The sequence below is a fragment of the Rhincodon typus genome, chromosome 5 (genome assembly GCF_021869965.1).
Source record: "Rhincodon typus isolate 14 chromosome 5, sRhiTyp1.1, whole genome shotgun sequence".
Lineage (NCBI taxonomy): Eukaryota > Metazoa > Chordata > Chondrichthyes > Orectolobiformes > Rhincodontidae > Rhincodon > Rhincodon typus.
In genome coordinates this window covers 57,326,083-57,344,624 of record NC_063336.1, presented here as the reverse complement: position 1 = coordinate 57,344,624, position 18,542 = coordinate 57,326,083, and the positions used below count along the sequence as shown (strand labels likewise).

At 40.0% G+C, this 18,542-nt stretch overlaps 1 protein-coding gene across 3 annotated transcripts in view; it reads right to left on the bottom strand.

Moving 5' to 3' along the window:
* Positions 1-9,222: 9,222 nt before the first annotated feature.
* LOC109927037 (gap junction Cx32.2 protein-like) overlaps positions 9,223-18,542 on the bottom strand; it is a 24,305-nt gene continuing 14,985 nt past the window's right edge. For 2 of the 3 annotated variants that reach the window (XM_048597452.1, XM_048597453.1), the window contains 2 exons: positions 13,482-13,588; positions 9,223-13,113 (listed from right to left, as the gene is read on the bottom strand). In XM_048597452.1, the coding sequence (XP_048453409.1) occupies positions 12,195-13,097 (903 nt within the window). In that variant the 5' untranslated portion in view covers positions 13,098-13,113; positions 13,482-13,588 and the 3' untranslated portion in view covers positions 9,223-12,194. The remainder of the gene's footprint in view (positions 13,114-13,481; positions 13,589-18,542) is intronic. The other variant, XM_048597454.1, reaches the window with a different exon arrangement.

The window sequence follows — 18,542 nt, the reverse complement described above, 5'->3', positions numbered from 1 at the left end:
TTTAAAAATGTGACATTCCTATCACCCAACTCTCTCACACTTCCATACACACAAAAAATCAAATACAGATGAAGAAAAATACAATTACAGTGTGTAATTGTGTCAATCTTACATTAATAGCAACCCTATAATTTCTTAGATGACTTAATGCTTTGGCTGAAATAAAACTTTCAAAGCAGAAGATTCTTAATAAAACGAAGTCTTTTGCAGATGCATAGAAAGGAAGTTGGTTCTCAGGTGAACTAGAACTTGGAGCAGATTGGAGGGAGTCCTTCCCCCAGTTTCAAGTCATTGTTATTTATTAACTGCTTAATTGACTATAGCTGGCTTGATGGCTTTCTCATGGTCCCTCTACTGTTGCTGAGCTGATACCAATGGTATTGAAGGCAGGCAACATACATGACTGCCTCTCCTATATGACCTTTTGCAAATCAAAAGTCCTTTTCCAAATAAGGTGGCTGGTCAGGTTGATGAACATCCTGTGTCATTCATGCTTTGAGTTTTGAAACAGTGAAAGTTTCTGTCTTTCCCTGAAACGCATTCAATGGAAGGGGTCACTCAATTACAGTGAGTCAATATTAGTCTGGATAATTCCTTTTGTATCTTTGCAGACAAGAGTGATTTAATCCATAAAAGGAGCTCAGTTTAACTCAGGTGACAAAACTTTTTTTTGCAGCTTTCTTGCGGTTAGTTTTTGAAATTAATATTAGTTTGAAGTTTGGATGTTGATACAAAACATTAAACCGACACTCTGTTTTCATTTTATAGGCATATGTTAACTTGGTGACGTAATGAGAATTGAGCTGGGTTTGGCTGGTGGTATGGGGTGGAAATGTTGCAGGAGCATGAGAAAAACCCAAATATATCTATCACTGGAGGGTCACTGGACCCGAAACATTAACTCTGATTTCTCTCCACAGATGCTGCCAGACCTGCTGAGTTTTTCCAGCAATTTCTGTTTTTGATTCTGATTTCCTGCATCTGCAATTCTTTCAATTTTTTTTCCCAAAAGCATCTGTAGTATTTCTGTTGGAGATCTCCCACCCAGCAAATGCATTTACATTTGTCTTTCTCATTTCCTGCCCATTTAGGCTGAGCAGCCATAATGAATGCCTGCATAAATCAATTTTCACTGCTATAGCTGCAGCAACGAAATTGGATGGATTCTGGGTGAAGAAAAGAAGGAAGCATCAGACTGGAATCACAATATTCCAAAAATATGCCGGTGAAAGATGGAAGATGTAGCTACAGGAATCAGAGAAGGGAGTAAAAGTGAATTGCATCTGTACTCAAAGTACCTGTAGGTGGGTTTGTGATGCAGAGCAATGCTAATAGTGTGGGTTCGGTTCCCTCACTGGCTGAGGTTACCATGAAGGGCTGTTATTCATAATTTCTCCCTTTGCCTGAGGTGTGGTGACCCTCAGGCTCACCAGTCATCTCTCGCTAATGGGAGAGCAGCCCTATGGTTCGGCAGGACAATGACAATTTCACTTGCCCCTAAGGATTGCTATTCAGCATGTCTAAAAGGATTTATGTAACAGAAACTTCAGATCAAAAAGGACTGGAACCTGAGCCCATAGATTTCCAGATAAATTGTTTAATAAAGGCTATTAATGGTCACTGTATATGGAACTCTGCTCACAGCAGTTAACAGCAGAATAGTGATCCCTTGTTCCTGGATTCAGTGCTGAAACAATATTGTGAGCTAAACAGGACAGGAATGGTGAGTACAGTGGTGGCACATCTGTGTATATACTGTGTGTGTCATCCCAAATTCCTCTTTTTGCCTTCTCAAGCCTACTCCAGCAGACCATTCTTCACCAACGTGCCTGGCAGGTATATATATCCCTGTCTCTATATGCACTTTCTAACATCCCCATATGTCAACCCACTGACGGTCAACCTTATCATTAAGCAATGCCATGTCTATCCATCATCGTCCCTTCAATAAATGTTTTCAACTCATTAAATTACACACCCAGTCTGGCCTGGTTGTGACTCCAGACCCACAGCAACATCTTAACTCTTAACTGCCCTGTGGGCAATTCGGGATGGGCAATAAATGCTGGCCTAGCCAGTGATGCCCACATCCCATGAATGATTTAAAAATAAACTCAACCAGTCTCTTTTTTCCCTTTTGCAAGAGACAAAATGATAGAACACCAGGGAGAGGCTAAAAGATGGCATGACCATTCATCAGATTCACGATTAAGAACTGCAGAGAAGATGATATTAGAGACCAGTGATATCGTAATATGCTTCCCTATTGGAGGGGCCCCTCCCTAATACCTATCAACAGAATTAATATCAGACAGATATTATGTTATTCCAAAGTCAGTGGCCAGTGAAATATTATTATGTGCATCATAATTGAAGAAAAAATGTTTTACTTTGACAGTTCTAGTCCCTGTATTTAATCTCTAAGAAGGCCTTTGAGTCTGCTGCTAGAGGTGGTTATCTAAGAGATTGGCAATGGTTTCTGTGAGAAGGTTAATTGCTCTAAGGTGTAATGTCACTGGTGTCATGCAGATTATGCTCAGGTACTCTCACTGCTGTGAATGCATTCATGCTTTCCCGACCAGAAGGCCACTTTCAGGTATTCGTTCATCATCCTGATGACATTAGTTGGCAAGTTCTCATGGAATAGCACGCGGCCAAACAATGTGTAGGCTGACAGCAATTCCCCAAGACTAGTTGAACATGAAATTTCAACATGGTCTGCCATAAGAACTGATGTTTTTGCCAGTCTTCCTCAGTATCTAAGGAGTGAATATGCCCTGCTCTAATTCTTGGAAGTTTGGAAGTTTCTAGCATTTCAGAAATGCTGGAAAAGCAAACATCTTGGTGAATTTAACTGCAAGAGCTTGCATGTTTTAGAATAATAGAATTTTACAGTACAGAATGAGGCCATTCAACCCTATCATGTCCGTACTAAGTCCCAAAAGAGTTACCCAGCTAGTGTCACTCTCCCGCCCTATCTCCACAGCCATCTAACTTTTATTTGAAATTCAGTCGAACATTCAGTCAGTCTAAAAGGTTGGTCACGTGCCAGGTGAGAGAGTCAGCATTGAAAGGTCATTGGGAGTCTGCTGGTGTTCAGGGGGTTTTTCAAATTTTTTACTGGTTTTACCCAATAGTTTTGGTGATTAAACTATCCAAGGAAGAAATTGCGATGTCTACTGATCCTCTTAAATGTTTGGAAAGGTTTCATGCATCGCAATTACAAATGAAGTAAATATTATGAATATCGTAAGAAAATCAGGCAGAAAAATATTGACAGTGTAAATAAAAAAGGATTATTTTACATTTGCTTGACATCTCCGTTAAAATCTGCAATATTGTCATGCAAAGTCCATTGAATCTCTTTACTTATTAGCATGCGTGGAGAGGTAAAGGGTCGAGGCCCGAAACATCAGATTTCCTGCTCTTCTGATGCTGCTTGGCCTGCTGCGTTCATCCAGCTCTACACCTTGTTATCTCAGATTCTCCAGCATCTGGAGTTCCTACTATCTCTGACTCATCCATTCTCTATTTAACAAGCCCATGCATTGATATTCAGTTGCTACCTCTATGTGTTGCGCTTTTAACAATTTGACAGCTGCAGAGTTTGCCAACAAAATCAAATGTCAATTGCTTTGAACCAGGTGCTGTGTGGAAAATGTCAGCTTGAAATCCTGTTCTTACCACTGGAGGGCACCATTGCTTTTCTTTCAGCCCGTGGACTGTTGCACAGCAATGTTCCGCTGTTTATCTTCAACACCTTTCTCAAGTTTTGGTTGTAAAGCTAATACATTTTTTTGACAAGATTTCACAATATACCGACTGCAGCCTAACCAAGGTTTTGCACAAGTTCAACGCTGGCTCTTTGCAGATATGATGTGGAGGTGCTGGTGTTGGACTGGGGTGGACAAGGTGAAAATCACACAACACCAGGCCATTGTCCAAAAGGTTTATTTGAAGACACAAGCTTTCGGAGTCTCACTCCATCATCAGCTGTCAGTGAGAGAGGTGGCATCAGACGCAGAATTACTAAGCAAAAGAACTGATGCGAATTTATTGAACAAACCTAAGATGGCTGTTAAATCTTTAATCAGTTAGAAAGGTTTAATATGCAAATCCCAGAATTTCTTTCAAGTCGCTTCCCCGAGATAACTTAAGGTTTTATCACTATACCAGAAATGACATCTCAGGTCAGACAATGCATTTTAGCTATGAAGCCTTGTTTAGAATCTGGCTGCGTATTAATTTAGAGTCCATAGAATCCCTACTGTGTGGAAACAGGCCCTTTGGCCCAAAAAGTCCACACTGACACTCAGAGCATCCCACCCAGACCCATCCCCCTCTAACCCACTTAATTTACACATCCCTGAACACTACAGGCAATTTAGCATGGCCAATCCACCTAGCCTGCACATCTTTGGACTGTGGGAGGAAACTGGAGTACCCACATAGACATGGGGAGAATGTGCAAACTCCACACAGACAGTGGTTCGTGGGTGGAATCGAACGCTGGTCCCTGGGGCTGTGAGGCAGCAGGGCTAACCATCATGCCAACACTATTTTACTTTCCAAAGTAGGAATTTATAAAATGCCACATTGACTGTCTACAAATTGTGTGTTTTTGAACAAAATAGAATGTATCTGCAATTACAAATCTGCAAATGCAAATTCACCCCGGAGGTTTATATGTGTGTGTGCATATGAGTGGGAGAGAGAGTGTGTGTGTGTGCTTGAGAAAGAGAGAGTGCGTGTGAATGTGTGTGTGTATGTGAGTGTGAGTATGTGTGTGTGTGAGAGAATGTGTGTGTGTGAGAGTGTATAGTCTGTTGGGGTCACTTGTAGTGTAACATAAACCCTAGATCCCAGTTGAGGTTGTCCTCATGGTTACCGAACTTGGCTATCAGCCTCTGTTCAGTGACTCAGCGTTGTTGTGTATCCCAAAGATACAACGCAGAGTCACTGAGCAGAGGCTTATAGCCAAGTTTGGTAACCATGAGGACAACCTCAACTGGGATCTTGGGTCATGTCATACTACAGGTGACCCCACCACACTATACACTCTAGCACACACACATTGTCACACACTCATACAGACCATCTCTCATGCACACATGTACACTCACACACTCTCTCTCTCAAGCATCCACACACACACAGCTACATGGTGTTACCATTAGGATGAATCACTGAAGCACTCTACACACTCTACACACTCTGGTGAATACATGGAAAACTGGTTAGGTCCTCCCAGGTACAGTCATTTATATCTAGTTGGTGGAGCTTGTCTTGTGATGTCAGTTATGCTTTTTTTCTGATTACTAAATTCTTTACACAATTGTTTCAAATGACTAAAGTAGATTTACCACTACATTATCCCTCTCACTTTACAAATAACTGATTATTTGGTTGGAATTAAAGTTTGCTGTTGGAGGACGAAGCATTCAAATACAGTTTGTTGCCACACTTGAAGCCTGGTGGATCGATCATATATTTAATTTTTGCAGTTGGTTACCGTTGTGCTTTCTGGTGAGTAAAAACTAATGCTTCTAAACAGCTGAATTAACTGTATCGATAGTGCAACGCTCACTCCTGATGGTTGTGGTGTCAACAATATCGATCAAATCACAGCTGAAAAGCAAAGAAACGAGCTGTTCAATTTAATCCCACTTTCCGATACCTGGTCTGTAGCCTTGCGGGTGCAAATCTACGTACTTTTTAAATGAATTGAAAGTTTCTGTCCCAACTAATAATCCAGACAACGTAACATCCACCGGCCTTTGGATGCAAAAGGCTTTCCTCATGTTACATTTAATCGTTCTATCAATCACTGTAGATCTATGCCTCCTGGTAAGTGACCTCTCAGCTGGAGGAAACAATTCTTACCAGTCCAGTCTATTTAGTCCCATCATAATTTTGTAAACTTCAATTAATTCAGCCTGCAGTCTCTACTGTTCTAATGATTTTTAACATTTGAGAGGGATGGGAAAAAAGGAACAAAAGGATGGAATCAGTTCATTAGTGACAGAGGATCTCCGGTCAGAAGAACAGGATGCAGAATCTGTTTGGATAGATCTAAGAAAGAGCAGCAGACACTGGTGGGAATTGTTTATAGACCACCAAACAGTAGTGGCAATGTTGGGTATTGTATACATCAGAAAATTAGAGGTGCACACAGCAAGGGAAATGCAGTAATCATGGATGACTTCAATCGATATATAGACTGCGTAAATTCATGGACTGCGATCAAGATAGTTTTCTTGAGTAATATATTTACATATCATGCAATGAGAAAGGGCTAATTAATATTTCTCCCTGTGTCTGCATAGGTTTCCTCTGGGTGCTCCAGTTTTCTCCCACAGCCTAAAGATGTGCAGGATAGGTGAATTAGCCATGCTAAATTGCCCATAGTGTCCAGAGATGTTTAAATGAGGTTAGACATGGGAAATGCAGGGGTAGGGGAATGGGTCTGAGTGAGATGCTCTTCAGAGGGGCAGTGTGGACTTGTTGGGTCAAATGGCCTGTTTCTACACTGTAGGGATTCCATGATTCTAACAGGGAGGGTTAAAGAAAATATGTTGCTGTTGGTGGGATGTACATGGACTTCAAAAAGCCATTCAATACAACAGACTTGTGAGAAAAGTTATCGCTCATGGAATAAAAGGAACAGTAGTAATATTGTTACAAAATTGGCTGAGTGTTCAGAAACAAAATAACTATTAATTGATATCTTTCTTGCAGGAGGAAGATTTGTCGTGCAGTATCCCAGGGTTCAGTATTGAGACTTTATTGTTTTTTCTGATCTATGGTAAAGATCTATATCTTGATCATCTTAATGAAAAAGGAGCCTTTAGGGAGCAGTGATCACAGTATGATAGACATTCCCATTAAATTAAGAAAGATGCGGTTCAATCTCAAACGAGAGGCTTAAATCTAAACCAGTGAAATTATGAAGATATGAGAAGGAAGTTGATTATGGGTGATTGTGAAAATACATTTAAAGGCTTAGTGATATTTAGGCAATGGCTAGTTTTTAAAGAATTAATGCTCGGTTTTCAAAAAAAATCCTGTAACCATGTCTATCGCGGGAAGTTAAAGATCATATTATATCAAAGAAAAAATCTATAAAGTTGCCAAAAATGTCGCAGGTGGAAGGTTCAGAGATCTTTTAACATTAGCAAAGTAGGAAAAGAAATTGAGAAAGAAAGTAATATAACGTGGGCTAACACACAGAAAACCATAAGGCTCCTCCCTGGTTACTTCCTCAAAAAACTAAACAAGGTGACTAAGATACAACCTTTCCATAGCAAAACCAAGCTAACTATTCCTGATCAAGCAATACCTTTCTGAAGAACAGTTTATCCTGTCTCTTAGAATTGGCTCCAATAATTTGCCCACCACTGAAGTCACACTATAATTAGATGATCTATCCCTCTTAATCTTTTTAAATAATGGCACCATATTTAAACAATGTCTTCTGCTACCTCACCTGTATCTAGTGCGGATTAGAAAATGATCCTCAGACCATTAGTTATTTCCTCCCTGTGTTACAATTCAACTAATCCTGGTTATTTATCCACCTTCAAGGATGTCAGTGCATCCAGTATTTCAATCTCATTCTGCTTATTATATTGAAATTTTACATTTTTCTTCTTAACTAGAATATCTGCAGCATCACTGTCTTTGGTGAAGACAGAGACAAAATAATTATCAAGAAACATGTCCACATCTTCTGCATCAACATATAAGTTATCATGTACATCTCTGATAGATCTCTGTTTCATTAGTTATTCTCTTACTTTTAAAGTACTGAAGAAACGTCTTTGGCTTTTCCTTGATTTTACCAGCCAATGCGCTTTCTTATGTGCTGTTTGCTTTCTTCTAGTCTCTTTTTTAAATTCACTGCTGTACTTTCTATAGTCTTCTCCTCTAGTATTGACCTTAGCGGCTGTCATAAGCTTTGTTTATCTATCTTTCCCTGTATACCTGTGGATAACAAAGTGATCTAGATTCAGTAGCACCACTGTTTTCCTTCATGATAACATGTCTACATTGTGCCTGTAAAATCTCACTTTGAATGCTTCCCACTAATAGGTCCCTGACTTACCTTTCAGCAGCTGAATCCAGCTTGAATTAGATTGGTTTTCTGTTCTTATCATTCTTTTGTGCTTTTTTGAAAGGTTGTAAGGAAACGTTTAGCAGTTACAGACCAATAGTTTAAGTTTAACTGTGGGAAAACTTATAGAAACAATCATTTGGAATAGAATTAACAGTCACATGGACAAATGTGGGTTAATGAGGAAGAGTCGGCATGCAATTCCTGAAGGGCAATATGTTTAACTAAATTGCTTGAGTTCTGTGAAGAACTACGCCGCGCAGCATGGTGGCTCAGTGGTTAGCACTGCTGCCTCATAGCACCAGGGACCTGGATTCAATTCCCGCCTTGGGCGACTGTCTATGTGGAGATTGCGCATTCTCCCTGTGTCTGCATAGGTTTCCTCTGGGTGCTCCAGTTTTCTCCCACAGCCTAAAGATGTGCAGGATAGGTGAATTAGCCATGCTAAATTGCCCATAGTGTCCAGAGATGTTTAGATGAGGTTAGACATGGGAAATGCAGGGGTAGGGGAATGGGTCTGAGTGAGATGCTCTTCAGAGGGGCAGTGTGGACTTGTTGGGTCAAATGGCCTGTTTCTACACTGTAGGGATTCCATGATTCTAACAGGGAGGGTTAAAGAAAATATGTTGCTGTTGGTGGGATGTACATGGACTTCAAAAAGCCATTCAATACAACAGACTTGTGAGAAAAATTATCGCTCATGGAATAAAAGGAACAGTAGTAATATTGTTACAAAATTGGCTGAGTGTTCAGAAACAAAATAACTATTAATTGATATCTTTCTTGCAGGAGGAAGATTTGTCGTGCAGTATCCCAGGGTTCAGTATTGGGACTCTATTGTTTTTTCTGATCTATGGTAAAGATCTATATCTTGATGTGTAAGGGGTAATTTCAAAGTTTCTCTCATGAGGAGAACAGTGACAAGTTGGTGGAGTCGGCAGATAGGTGGCAAGTGAAGTTTAATGAAAAGAAGTGTGAAGTGATAAATTTTGGCAGAAAGAGCATGGAGAGATAGCACAAAACAAACGGTACTACTCTAAAATTGTGCAAGAGACCTAATGTCTATGTGCATAAATCATTAAAGATGGTGGAATACATTGAGAGAGTAGTTAACAGAGCACACAATAGCCCAGGCTTTATTAAGTCATCGAGTACAAAAGCAAGGTTGTTATGCTGAACGCATATAAAACAAGAGTCGTATCTCATCTGGAGTATTATGTACAGTTCTGGGCCCAACATATTAGGAAGGATATGAAAGCATTGGAGACAGTGTCATAGAGTTTTATGACAATGATTCAAGAGCTCAGAAACTTCAATTATTGGGATAGATTTCCTTTATCTTAAACCTTTTTCCCTTCCGCATGATTTTCACATTACTTTTAGCACTATAGGCATTTCATAACTCTTTTTGCTTCTTCTCTAAGCTTTTCACTTTGTATTACACTGGAAAAGAAATTGTGTTGTGCTGACATTGCTTATTAATAATTTCATGAATAATAGAAATGCCTTACCCCTTCAAAACTTTGTTTTTAATAAATTCTTCTGCCTTAAATTTTTCAGTGTTAATCAGGCAATCTATACTGCTATTTTTCAATTTTCTTAACAAGTGTCCACATTTCACAACTTTTTGACAGGTTTTCCCACTTCTTAAAACAATTTTTGTTTCATTATATCATGTGATAACCTTCTTTTAGTTTATCAGCCTAGAACTTTCCTTTTAAAATGCATTTTTTATCGTTCCCAGAAGGGAAGCTGCAGCTGGCAATGGAACCATGATTGTCAAATTCTGAGTCATCCTCAACAGGACTGATTATAGGAGAAGAAAGATGGACAAGAAGGCAGTGGAGGCCTAACTTTCATCACAGGATTGAACAGTGAAGCAGAACTGCTTGGAGATGTAAGAGAAACCAGTGCCACCTGATATTTGAATCCTTATGCAGATGGTCACAGACATTCGTGTCCTTGTTGCCAGCAAACTCACATCTCAAAGCTCTGATGCTGCCTGGCCTGCTGTGTTCATCCAGCTCTATACCTTGTTATCTCAGATTTTCTCCAGCATCGGCAGTTCCTACTATCTCCACATCTCAACGCACATTTTTTTGTACTATCACTATTATTACTAATCAGTCTTCAGTCAATTCTAATCACTCAGCCTCATATCAAGCAAATTGTAACATCATCGACAGCAGTAATACTGAAGAGTTGTGCTCTAGTATCAGCTGCAGCCCCAGTCAATCTATTCCAGTACACTTATAACAATGGCATTACTGCAAGAATCTGGAAAATTGCTTAGCTACAACCTGTCCGCAAAAAAATAAGTAGGCCAAATCCAATCCATTTATCAACCCATCACCCTACACTCAATGATCCATTATGTGATGAAGCAGGTCATTGATAGTGCTTTCAATTAGCACTTAGTATCCAGTAGAGGAGTCATTTAGCTGGATGGCTGGTTTCTGAAACAGAATAATGCCAACAGTTTGGATTCAATTTCCACACTTGCTGAGGTCACCACGAAAGTCCTATCTTCTGAATCTCACCCCTCATCTGATGTCCGGTGGCCTTCAGGTTCAATTCAGCAGTTATTCCCATTATATGCAATAGCATTACCAATATCAAATTAACCAACTCTTGGGGGTCACCAGTGACCAGAAACTGAACGAAAGCAACCACATAATCACAGTGGCTACAAAAACAGTCAGAACTTGGGAACTCTGTTGACTCAACCCTTACTTCCCCAAAGCCAGGTCATCATCTACATGACACAAGTCAGGTAAACAATGGAATACATTCCACTTGCCCGAATAATTACAGTTTTAACAATCTTTACAAAGCTCAGTATCATTCAGAATAATGCTGTCCATTTGAATCGCATTTGATCCAATAACTTCATCATTTATCCATTGGCACACCATGCCTACACTGCATGATGCATTGTAGAAACCTGGCAATGTTTCCATGCCTTCAATTTACAAAGCATAAGAATGTGGAGCGTGGGAGGACTATATAATTTTTCTTACTTGTTCAGCTTCAAGTGCATCCCATTATAACTCAGTATAACGATCTGGGGTAGAGAATTGCAAAGATTCACAACCCTTTCAGTGGAGAAATTTGTCCTCATTTCAGTCATAAGTGATTGGTTCCTTCTCTTGAACCTATGCTGCCTTGATCCAGATTCATTTTTCTCTTTTCTTTGATTTTGCCCAACCTTCAACTACATGTTTCTTTTTTGACTTTTGTCTAACATTCAACTTTAGCTGTGTTCTTAGATTTTCCTTAAAATAATGAACTGAAATAGAAAGATCAATTGTTGCCAATACTGTCTTCTTTTGCGTATTTCTCAGAAAATAAACAAAATACATAGAAATTTTTTTTAAAAATTTATTCCAATTTCCAATTTTGAAACAATATAGTAATTGACTCATTGAAGTTAATTTAGTAACACTAACTGACAATGGAAAATATCTTCTGCTCCTTAAGTTTAAGATTAAAGCTAACTATATGGAATACCATCTCATGACCAATTCTGTGAATGAATAATCTACCATGCATATAGCTAGAATGCTTCTTGTACATTTCAAGATCCCGACTTCACAGCATTTCTCATATACTCAAAGACACAATCTAAAATAAGGTTCCGTGTTCCATTTAAGTTCTCTTTGTCACTCATTTGTGTGATTGTAACAATTTACTATCACCAGTCAATTGGCAAACAGTATAAACAGTATAACAGTTTTAAAAATGCTATTAAATTGACATACACATCGCATATGTGTGCTGAATTATTTTTGTCATGACTTCCTACAATAAATGACTACTATAGTTAGGTGATTTTCAAGGATGTTAGGTGAAAACTGGCCTAGTTGTCAAAGTTATAAATTTTGATTCAGTTGCCTCTTGAAGTCATTTATACAGAACAACTGCCCTCTTATAGTACAGCAGAAATTGCTTTACAATAATTAACTGCAAATTTCTTTATTACATTGTTATACATAATACAAAAATGCAATTGTCTATTCTTGTTGCTGTCTGATACTCTTGGCACTTACTAGGCTTACCTCTTCTCAGAAATAGCATGCTCTTATTCATCCTTAGACGTTTTCACTAGATCATCCTTTGCTTTCTCTACAGATTTTTCAATGCTATCGTTAATCTTATTTTGAGAACTGGGGTCATGACTACTGCACTGTTTCTCTCCTTTCAAAAGCTCTGTTTTAGAATCTGATGGAAATGCGGCTTCAGAGACAACTGATTTATCAGAAGTGTCAATGACATATCTGGGTTGAATTTGATGATGATACTTTTTACGTGTGGAAAACATTATTCCCTTGAAAATAAGGTAAATTATTTCACTTAAATTTAGAACAAGTGACACACAACTCACAACCAACATAAAAATAATGAAAATGGTCTTTTCTGTTGGACGTGAAATAAAGCAATCTACTCTATGTGGACAGGGATTTCTGTCACATATATAAATGGGACTCAAGGAAAATCCAAATAGATACCATTGACCCATAATGAAAGCAACTTCAAATACAATTTTACAGAAAACTTGTAGGAGGTAAGAAAATAATAGGATTCCTCGTATTTTTACTTTTCCATGAGTTACAGTGTATTTTGTCTTCTTGCTTTTTCTGAACGTGGTTTTAGTTTCACCAATTGCTTGTTTTGCTTCAGTGTGGATGACATGTAAAGCGTGGCCAAGATATATCAAGGTAGGGGTTGAGACGAATATAATCTGAAGAACCCAAAAGCGAATGTGGGAGATAGGAAAGGCTTTATCATAGCAGACATTTTCACAGCCAGGTTGGCGTGTGTTGCAAACGAAACCAGACTGTTCATCACCCCAAACCTTCTCTGCACCAGCCCCAAGGAGTAAGATCCTGAACACAAACAGTGTCGTGAGCCAGATTTTCCCAATAACTGTAGACTGTGACTGAACTTTATCCAGCAATCTTCCAAGAAAGGTCCAGTCTCCCATTCTTCAAAAGTGGTATCTGCCAAATTAAACACATACTGAATTATTAATTTGAAATGAATTACTAATGTTATTACTGAAATGGTAATATATTGACTCTTTGACTCCTTGGGTGAATTTCTGTAAGAATTCTCCCATCCATTTGGTCCTACTTCAACAGATGTGATATAGGCAGTTTGTAAAAATGGTGTAAAAGGAAAAATGTGATCACCATCAACCCCACCTTCAGCTCCCCTCACATCTTCTCAGAGAGTATTTTCCATAGAAATGCAAACATATCCTTGAAATATTAAAACCATCACAAATGACGTTATTGTTAATGTAATATCAAAAGTAATTTTATGGAGTTGACATAGTGAAAAAAGACTCAGAAAAATAATTACTAACCAAAAGCTGTAGCTACATAGTTGTCTAAACGAAACTCCTGATTGTTCTCTATATATAGAGGGGTGTAGGGTAGCTGAGGTTTCAACTACTGGTCATGAGTTTCTCATCTGAAAAACAATGGGAGATTAGGATAATCCCTCAAAAGAATTCTACTCCAGCATTATTTTCAATGAAATTTCAATGTGCCATAACTGATCTCATCTCTCTTAAACTTTACAGAATTTGTACTGAAGAAGAGGCATTATTAATAGCATTATGTACCATAATTTCCTATTGATATCTTGGAGCTAATCTCAATTCTTTGTAATGCAGTTCCACCTGGTTTTAAAACTGGAAGCTATTTAAAAGGTAGGTGTAGAAACATTGAACATAGAAACTAGGAACTTGATCCTTTGAACCTGCTCTGCCATTCAACTTGATCACCGCTGACTCTCTATCTCATTGCCATATTTCGACTTTCTCTCTAGACTCCTTGCTGCCTTTATCATTAATCAATTTTGAATATCTTCAGTGAATTGGTCTCCACTGCCTTTTGTTGTAGAGAATTCCACAGGTTCACTACCCTTTGAGCGAAGAAGGTTTTCCAAATCTCAGTCCTAAATGATTTAACCCATATCCTGAGTCTAAAACACCCGTTCTAGACTCCAACTAAAGAAAACATCCTCCCTGCATCTAGTCTCTTCAGCCCTGCTAGAATTTTGTGTGCCTCAATTATACTTTCTCTCTCCTTTCTAAATTCTAATGAATGCAGCCACAGTTGAACCAATCTCTTCTCATAAGACAGTCCTGCCATCCCTGATTTCAGCTTCATGAACCTCTGTTTCACTCCCTCAATGACAAATGTAAGCTTTTTTTAGATAGAGGGATCAAAACTGCATGTAATACTCCAGGTGTGGTTTCAACAGGCCCTGTATAACTGTGGTAAGATATCCTGACTTCTGAACTCAAATGTTCTTGCAATGACAGCCCATATACCATCTGCCTTCCTAATTGCTTGTTCGCTTGCCTGTCTACTTTCATTTAAGGTTGTACAAGTATATCTAGATCTCTTTGTACATTCACGTTTCTCAATATATCACCATTTAAATAATATTTGTCTCTCTGTTTTTCACACAACGTGTTTAACTGTCACATTTCTCTATGTTGTACTGCATTATCATCTGTTTGCCTACTCATTCAACTTATCTAAATTACTTTGAAACTTCCTTCATCTTCCTCACAATCCATAATCCCAAACAGTTTTGTCTCATCAGCAAACTTGGAAATGTTGCATTTGGTTCCCTCATCCAGGTCATTTCTAGATATCTTGAATAACCGGTGTTCAAAACTGATCCCTGTAATGCGCCACTCGTCATTGTCTGCCGCTTGGAAAAAGCCCCATTTATTCCCACTCTCTGACTCCTGTCTGTCAACGAATTCTTGATCCACGTTAATATATTACCCCATGTGCTTTAAATTTGCCCACTAACTGCTAATGAGGAACCCTAACAAAAGACTTCTGAAAATCCAAATACGCCAGTTATCCCTCATCTAGTCTACCAGTTACATCCTCAAAAAACACCAGTAGATTTGTTATGCATGATTTGCTTTATGTAAACCTATGCTGGCTTTGTCCAAACCTGATAAAGATTTCCAAATGTTCCATTATCACATCTTTTATAACAGTCTGTAGCATTTTGTGCACTACTGATGTTACGCTAATCGATCTGTAATCCCTTTTAAATAGTGGGGTTACATTTGCCAACTTCCAATCCGTAGGAACTGTTCCAGAGTTTATAGAATTTTGGAAGATGACCACCGATGCATCCAAAATTTCCAGGTCCATTTCCTTCAGTACTCAGGGAGTATGGATTATTAGAACCCGGGAATTTTTCAGCCTTTAACCCCATTAATTCCCCAGCACCATTTTCTTACTAATATTGATTTCCTTCAATTCCACCCATTCACCACACCCTAGATTCCGTAACATTTCCTGGAGGTTATTTGTACCCTCTCTTGTGGAGACAGAACTAAAGTGCAATTAAAGCAATACTCAGGCCTTCAGCAAACTAATATGTTCTTTAAGCGATTGTTTATATATCATTGGGTGACTTGAGAAAATTAGGCCTTTCATTTCTATAATCATCTGCTATCATTACTGGGGTCCAAGGATGGCATGCACGTGCCAAGGTATTGTACCCCATTCTATGAAATTGATCATGAATCTTCTTATATGGGACATGTATATAACCTAACTTGCATTTTGTAATATAATGGAATGTGCAAATGATGATGTGACTTATGATGTGACACTGACGTCAGTTAAACAGAGTGAGAGAAGACATCGATTAAAAGAAGTATATAAAAGAGGGCTTCTTAGACAGTACACCAGAGAGTTAATTTTGTAACCGGTAATGTACAAATGTAAATTAGAGTAGTCCAGTACATCAGAAGTGGAAGTACCTTATTTAAGGGTATGAAACCAACAGCTTCATAGGGTGGAATCTTATTCGGCTCTGAGCGCCTCAGGGTATGGAGAGATGGGTGGTGGAGTTGGGCGAGATATTGGTGAGATCCACCTCAATGTTGACATCATCTCGCTGCATGTTGTACACTCTTCCCAAGCAGCGTGTCAAAATTCTCACAAGGCAACAGCGAGTTCCCAATTGACGCTTATCATTGCTTGTTAAACATTTTGCTAACAGTCCAACTTGCTACAGGTTGCAATCTTACCAAACTCACTGTACAAACTAGCTGTTGGGAAAACTCAACATGGAAACTGGACTGGGTTCTTAGCAGGACCTACCTGCCACTCACTCCAAAACATCTCCATATTGGATACTGGGCACCAAAGTCTTGGGCACACTCCATGGGCACAGCCACATGGACCCCTTATCCACAGAATTTGGTATCCAACATGTGCCAGACTCTATGAACCGTCAGGGTGCATGGCCGATCAATTTCAAGACCCTTCGGAAGTTCAATCCCTTATTTCAGGTTGCACCAGCATCAATCATTGTAATACTGCAGATAAATACTGTTTGGGATAGTCAGAATCACAATCATCCAATTGCAAGGAGTGAGAAACCAAATGATGGGAAGGCACGTGTCTTGACTCTTGCTGCTCTGTTTTGCTGCTGGAATGAGTGTGAAGCAGGTATTATAAAATATGAAAGTGAGTGGCACAGCTATTACTGTTGGTATAGGTGGGGACATGACTTGAATGAGTGAGTAGGCAATTCAGAATGTGTGCACGGTTAGTGGTGAGGGTGAGATGGGAAGATGTTGCGTGATTTAGTGACAGTAGTAGAGCAGGAGCCTTGGTGGGAGGTGGATCCAATAGCAGAGATAGAGTGAGTATGAGGTATTGGAGAGGAAATGGTGACACTTATGCTAGCAGAGTGGAGAAAAACATTGATCTTCCTCCCACATTGCTGTGCATTCCTCCAAAAGGCTTAGAATGCTTTATGCTGGGTGGCAATCACCAACCAGTTTGGCATCATTTGGTGACATGCTTCCACTGCTGATCCGGGGGGAGGAGGAAGCACTACCTGTGTGCCATTGAGTAGGATATCCAGGATGCAGTCCGCAAAGTGAGCCAGCAATTTCTCCTGTCTGCAAGTCCAGGGCAAATGTCAGGAACCATGCTGGGCAGCTCCATATAGACAATGCTTGTTAGCATTCACAATGTCTTTTTAAATATGGCACTGGCGCCAGGGATTCCAGTCAATTCAGGGATATCCAGTGAATGACAACTTGCTCAGGGAACAGCGCATGGTAACTAGTGCAGAAATTGGACATGATACTTGACGTGTGGACTGAAATGCCAATTCATGCAGTGAATTTGATTTGATTTGATTTGATTTATAGTAGTCACATGAACCTGAGTACAGTGAAAAGCTTTGTCTTGTGAGAAGTACAGGCCAATCATAGCAAACATGGACATACAGATCATAGGGTGCTTAGACAGAGCAAGGCATACATCGTTACAGCTGCACAGGAAGTTCTCAAAGCAAGATTAGCATTAGCAAGATCAACATTACTTGAGAGGTCCATTCAGCAGTCTAATAACAGCAGGGAAGAAACTTTCGTGAACCTGTTGTTTTGTGTGTTCAGCTTCAGTGTCTGCCTGACAGAAGAGGTTGGAAGAGAACATTAACGAGATGGGAGGGATCTTTGATGATGTAGGCAGCCTTCCCATGGCAATGAGAAGTGTAAATGGAGTCCACGAATAGGAAGTTGGCTTACATGATGGTCTAGGCTGTGCACAGAGCTTTCTATAGTTTCTTACGGTCCTGGGCAGAGCAGTTGCCGTACAAGGCCATTATGCACCCAGATAGAATACTTCCTATGGTGCATCTGTAAATATCGGTGAGGGACCTTATGGACATGCTGAATTTCCTAAGCTGCCTGAGGAAGAAGAGATAGTAGGAACTGCAGATGCTGGAGAATCTGAGACAACAAGGTGCAGAGCTGGATGAACGCAGCAGGCCAAGCAGCATCAGAGGAGCAGGAAGGCTGACGTTTTGGGCCTAGACCCTTCATCAGAACTGGGGGAGGGGAAGGGGGTTCTGAAATAAATAGGGAGAGAGGGGGAGGCGGATAGAAGATGGATAGAGGAGAAGATAGGTGGAGAGAAAACAGACAGGTCGAAGAGGCGGGGATGGAGCCAGTAAAGGTGAGTGTAGGTGGGGAGTTAGGGAGGGGATAGGTCAGTCCAGGGAGGACGGACAGGTCAAGGGGGCGGGATGAGGTTAGTAGGTAGGAGATGGGGGTGCGGCTTGAGGTGGGAGGAGGGGAAAGGTGGGAGGAAGAACAGGTTAGGGAGGCAGGGAGGAGCTGGGCTGGTTTTGGGATGCGGTAGGGGGAGATGCCACCCGAAGGTTGCAGGAACAGCAACTCATATTCCGCTTGGGAACCCTGCAGCCCAATGGTATCAATGTGGATTTCACAAGCTTCAAAATCTCCCCTCCCCCTACCACATCCCAAAACCAGCCCAGCTCGTCCCCGCCTCCCTAACCAGTTCTTCCTCCCACCTATCCCCTCCTCCCACCTCAAGCCGCACCCCCATCTCCTACCGAC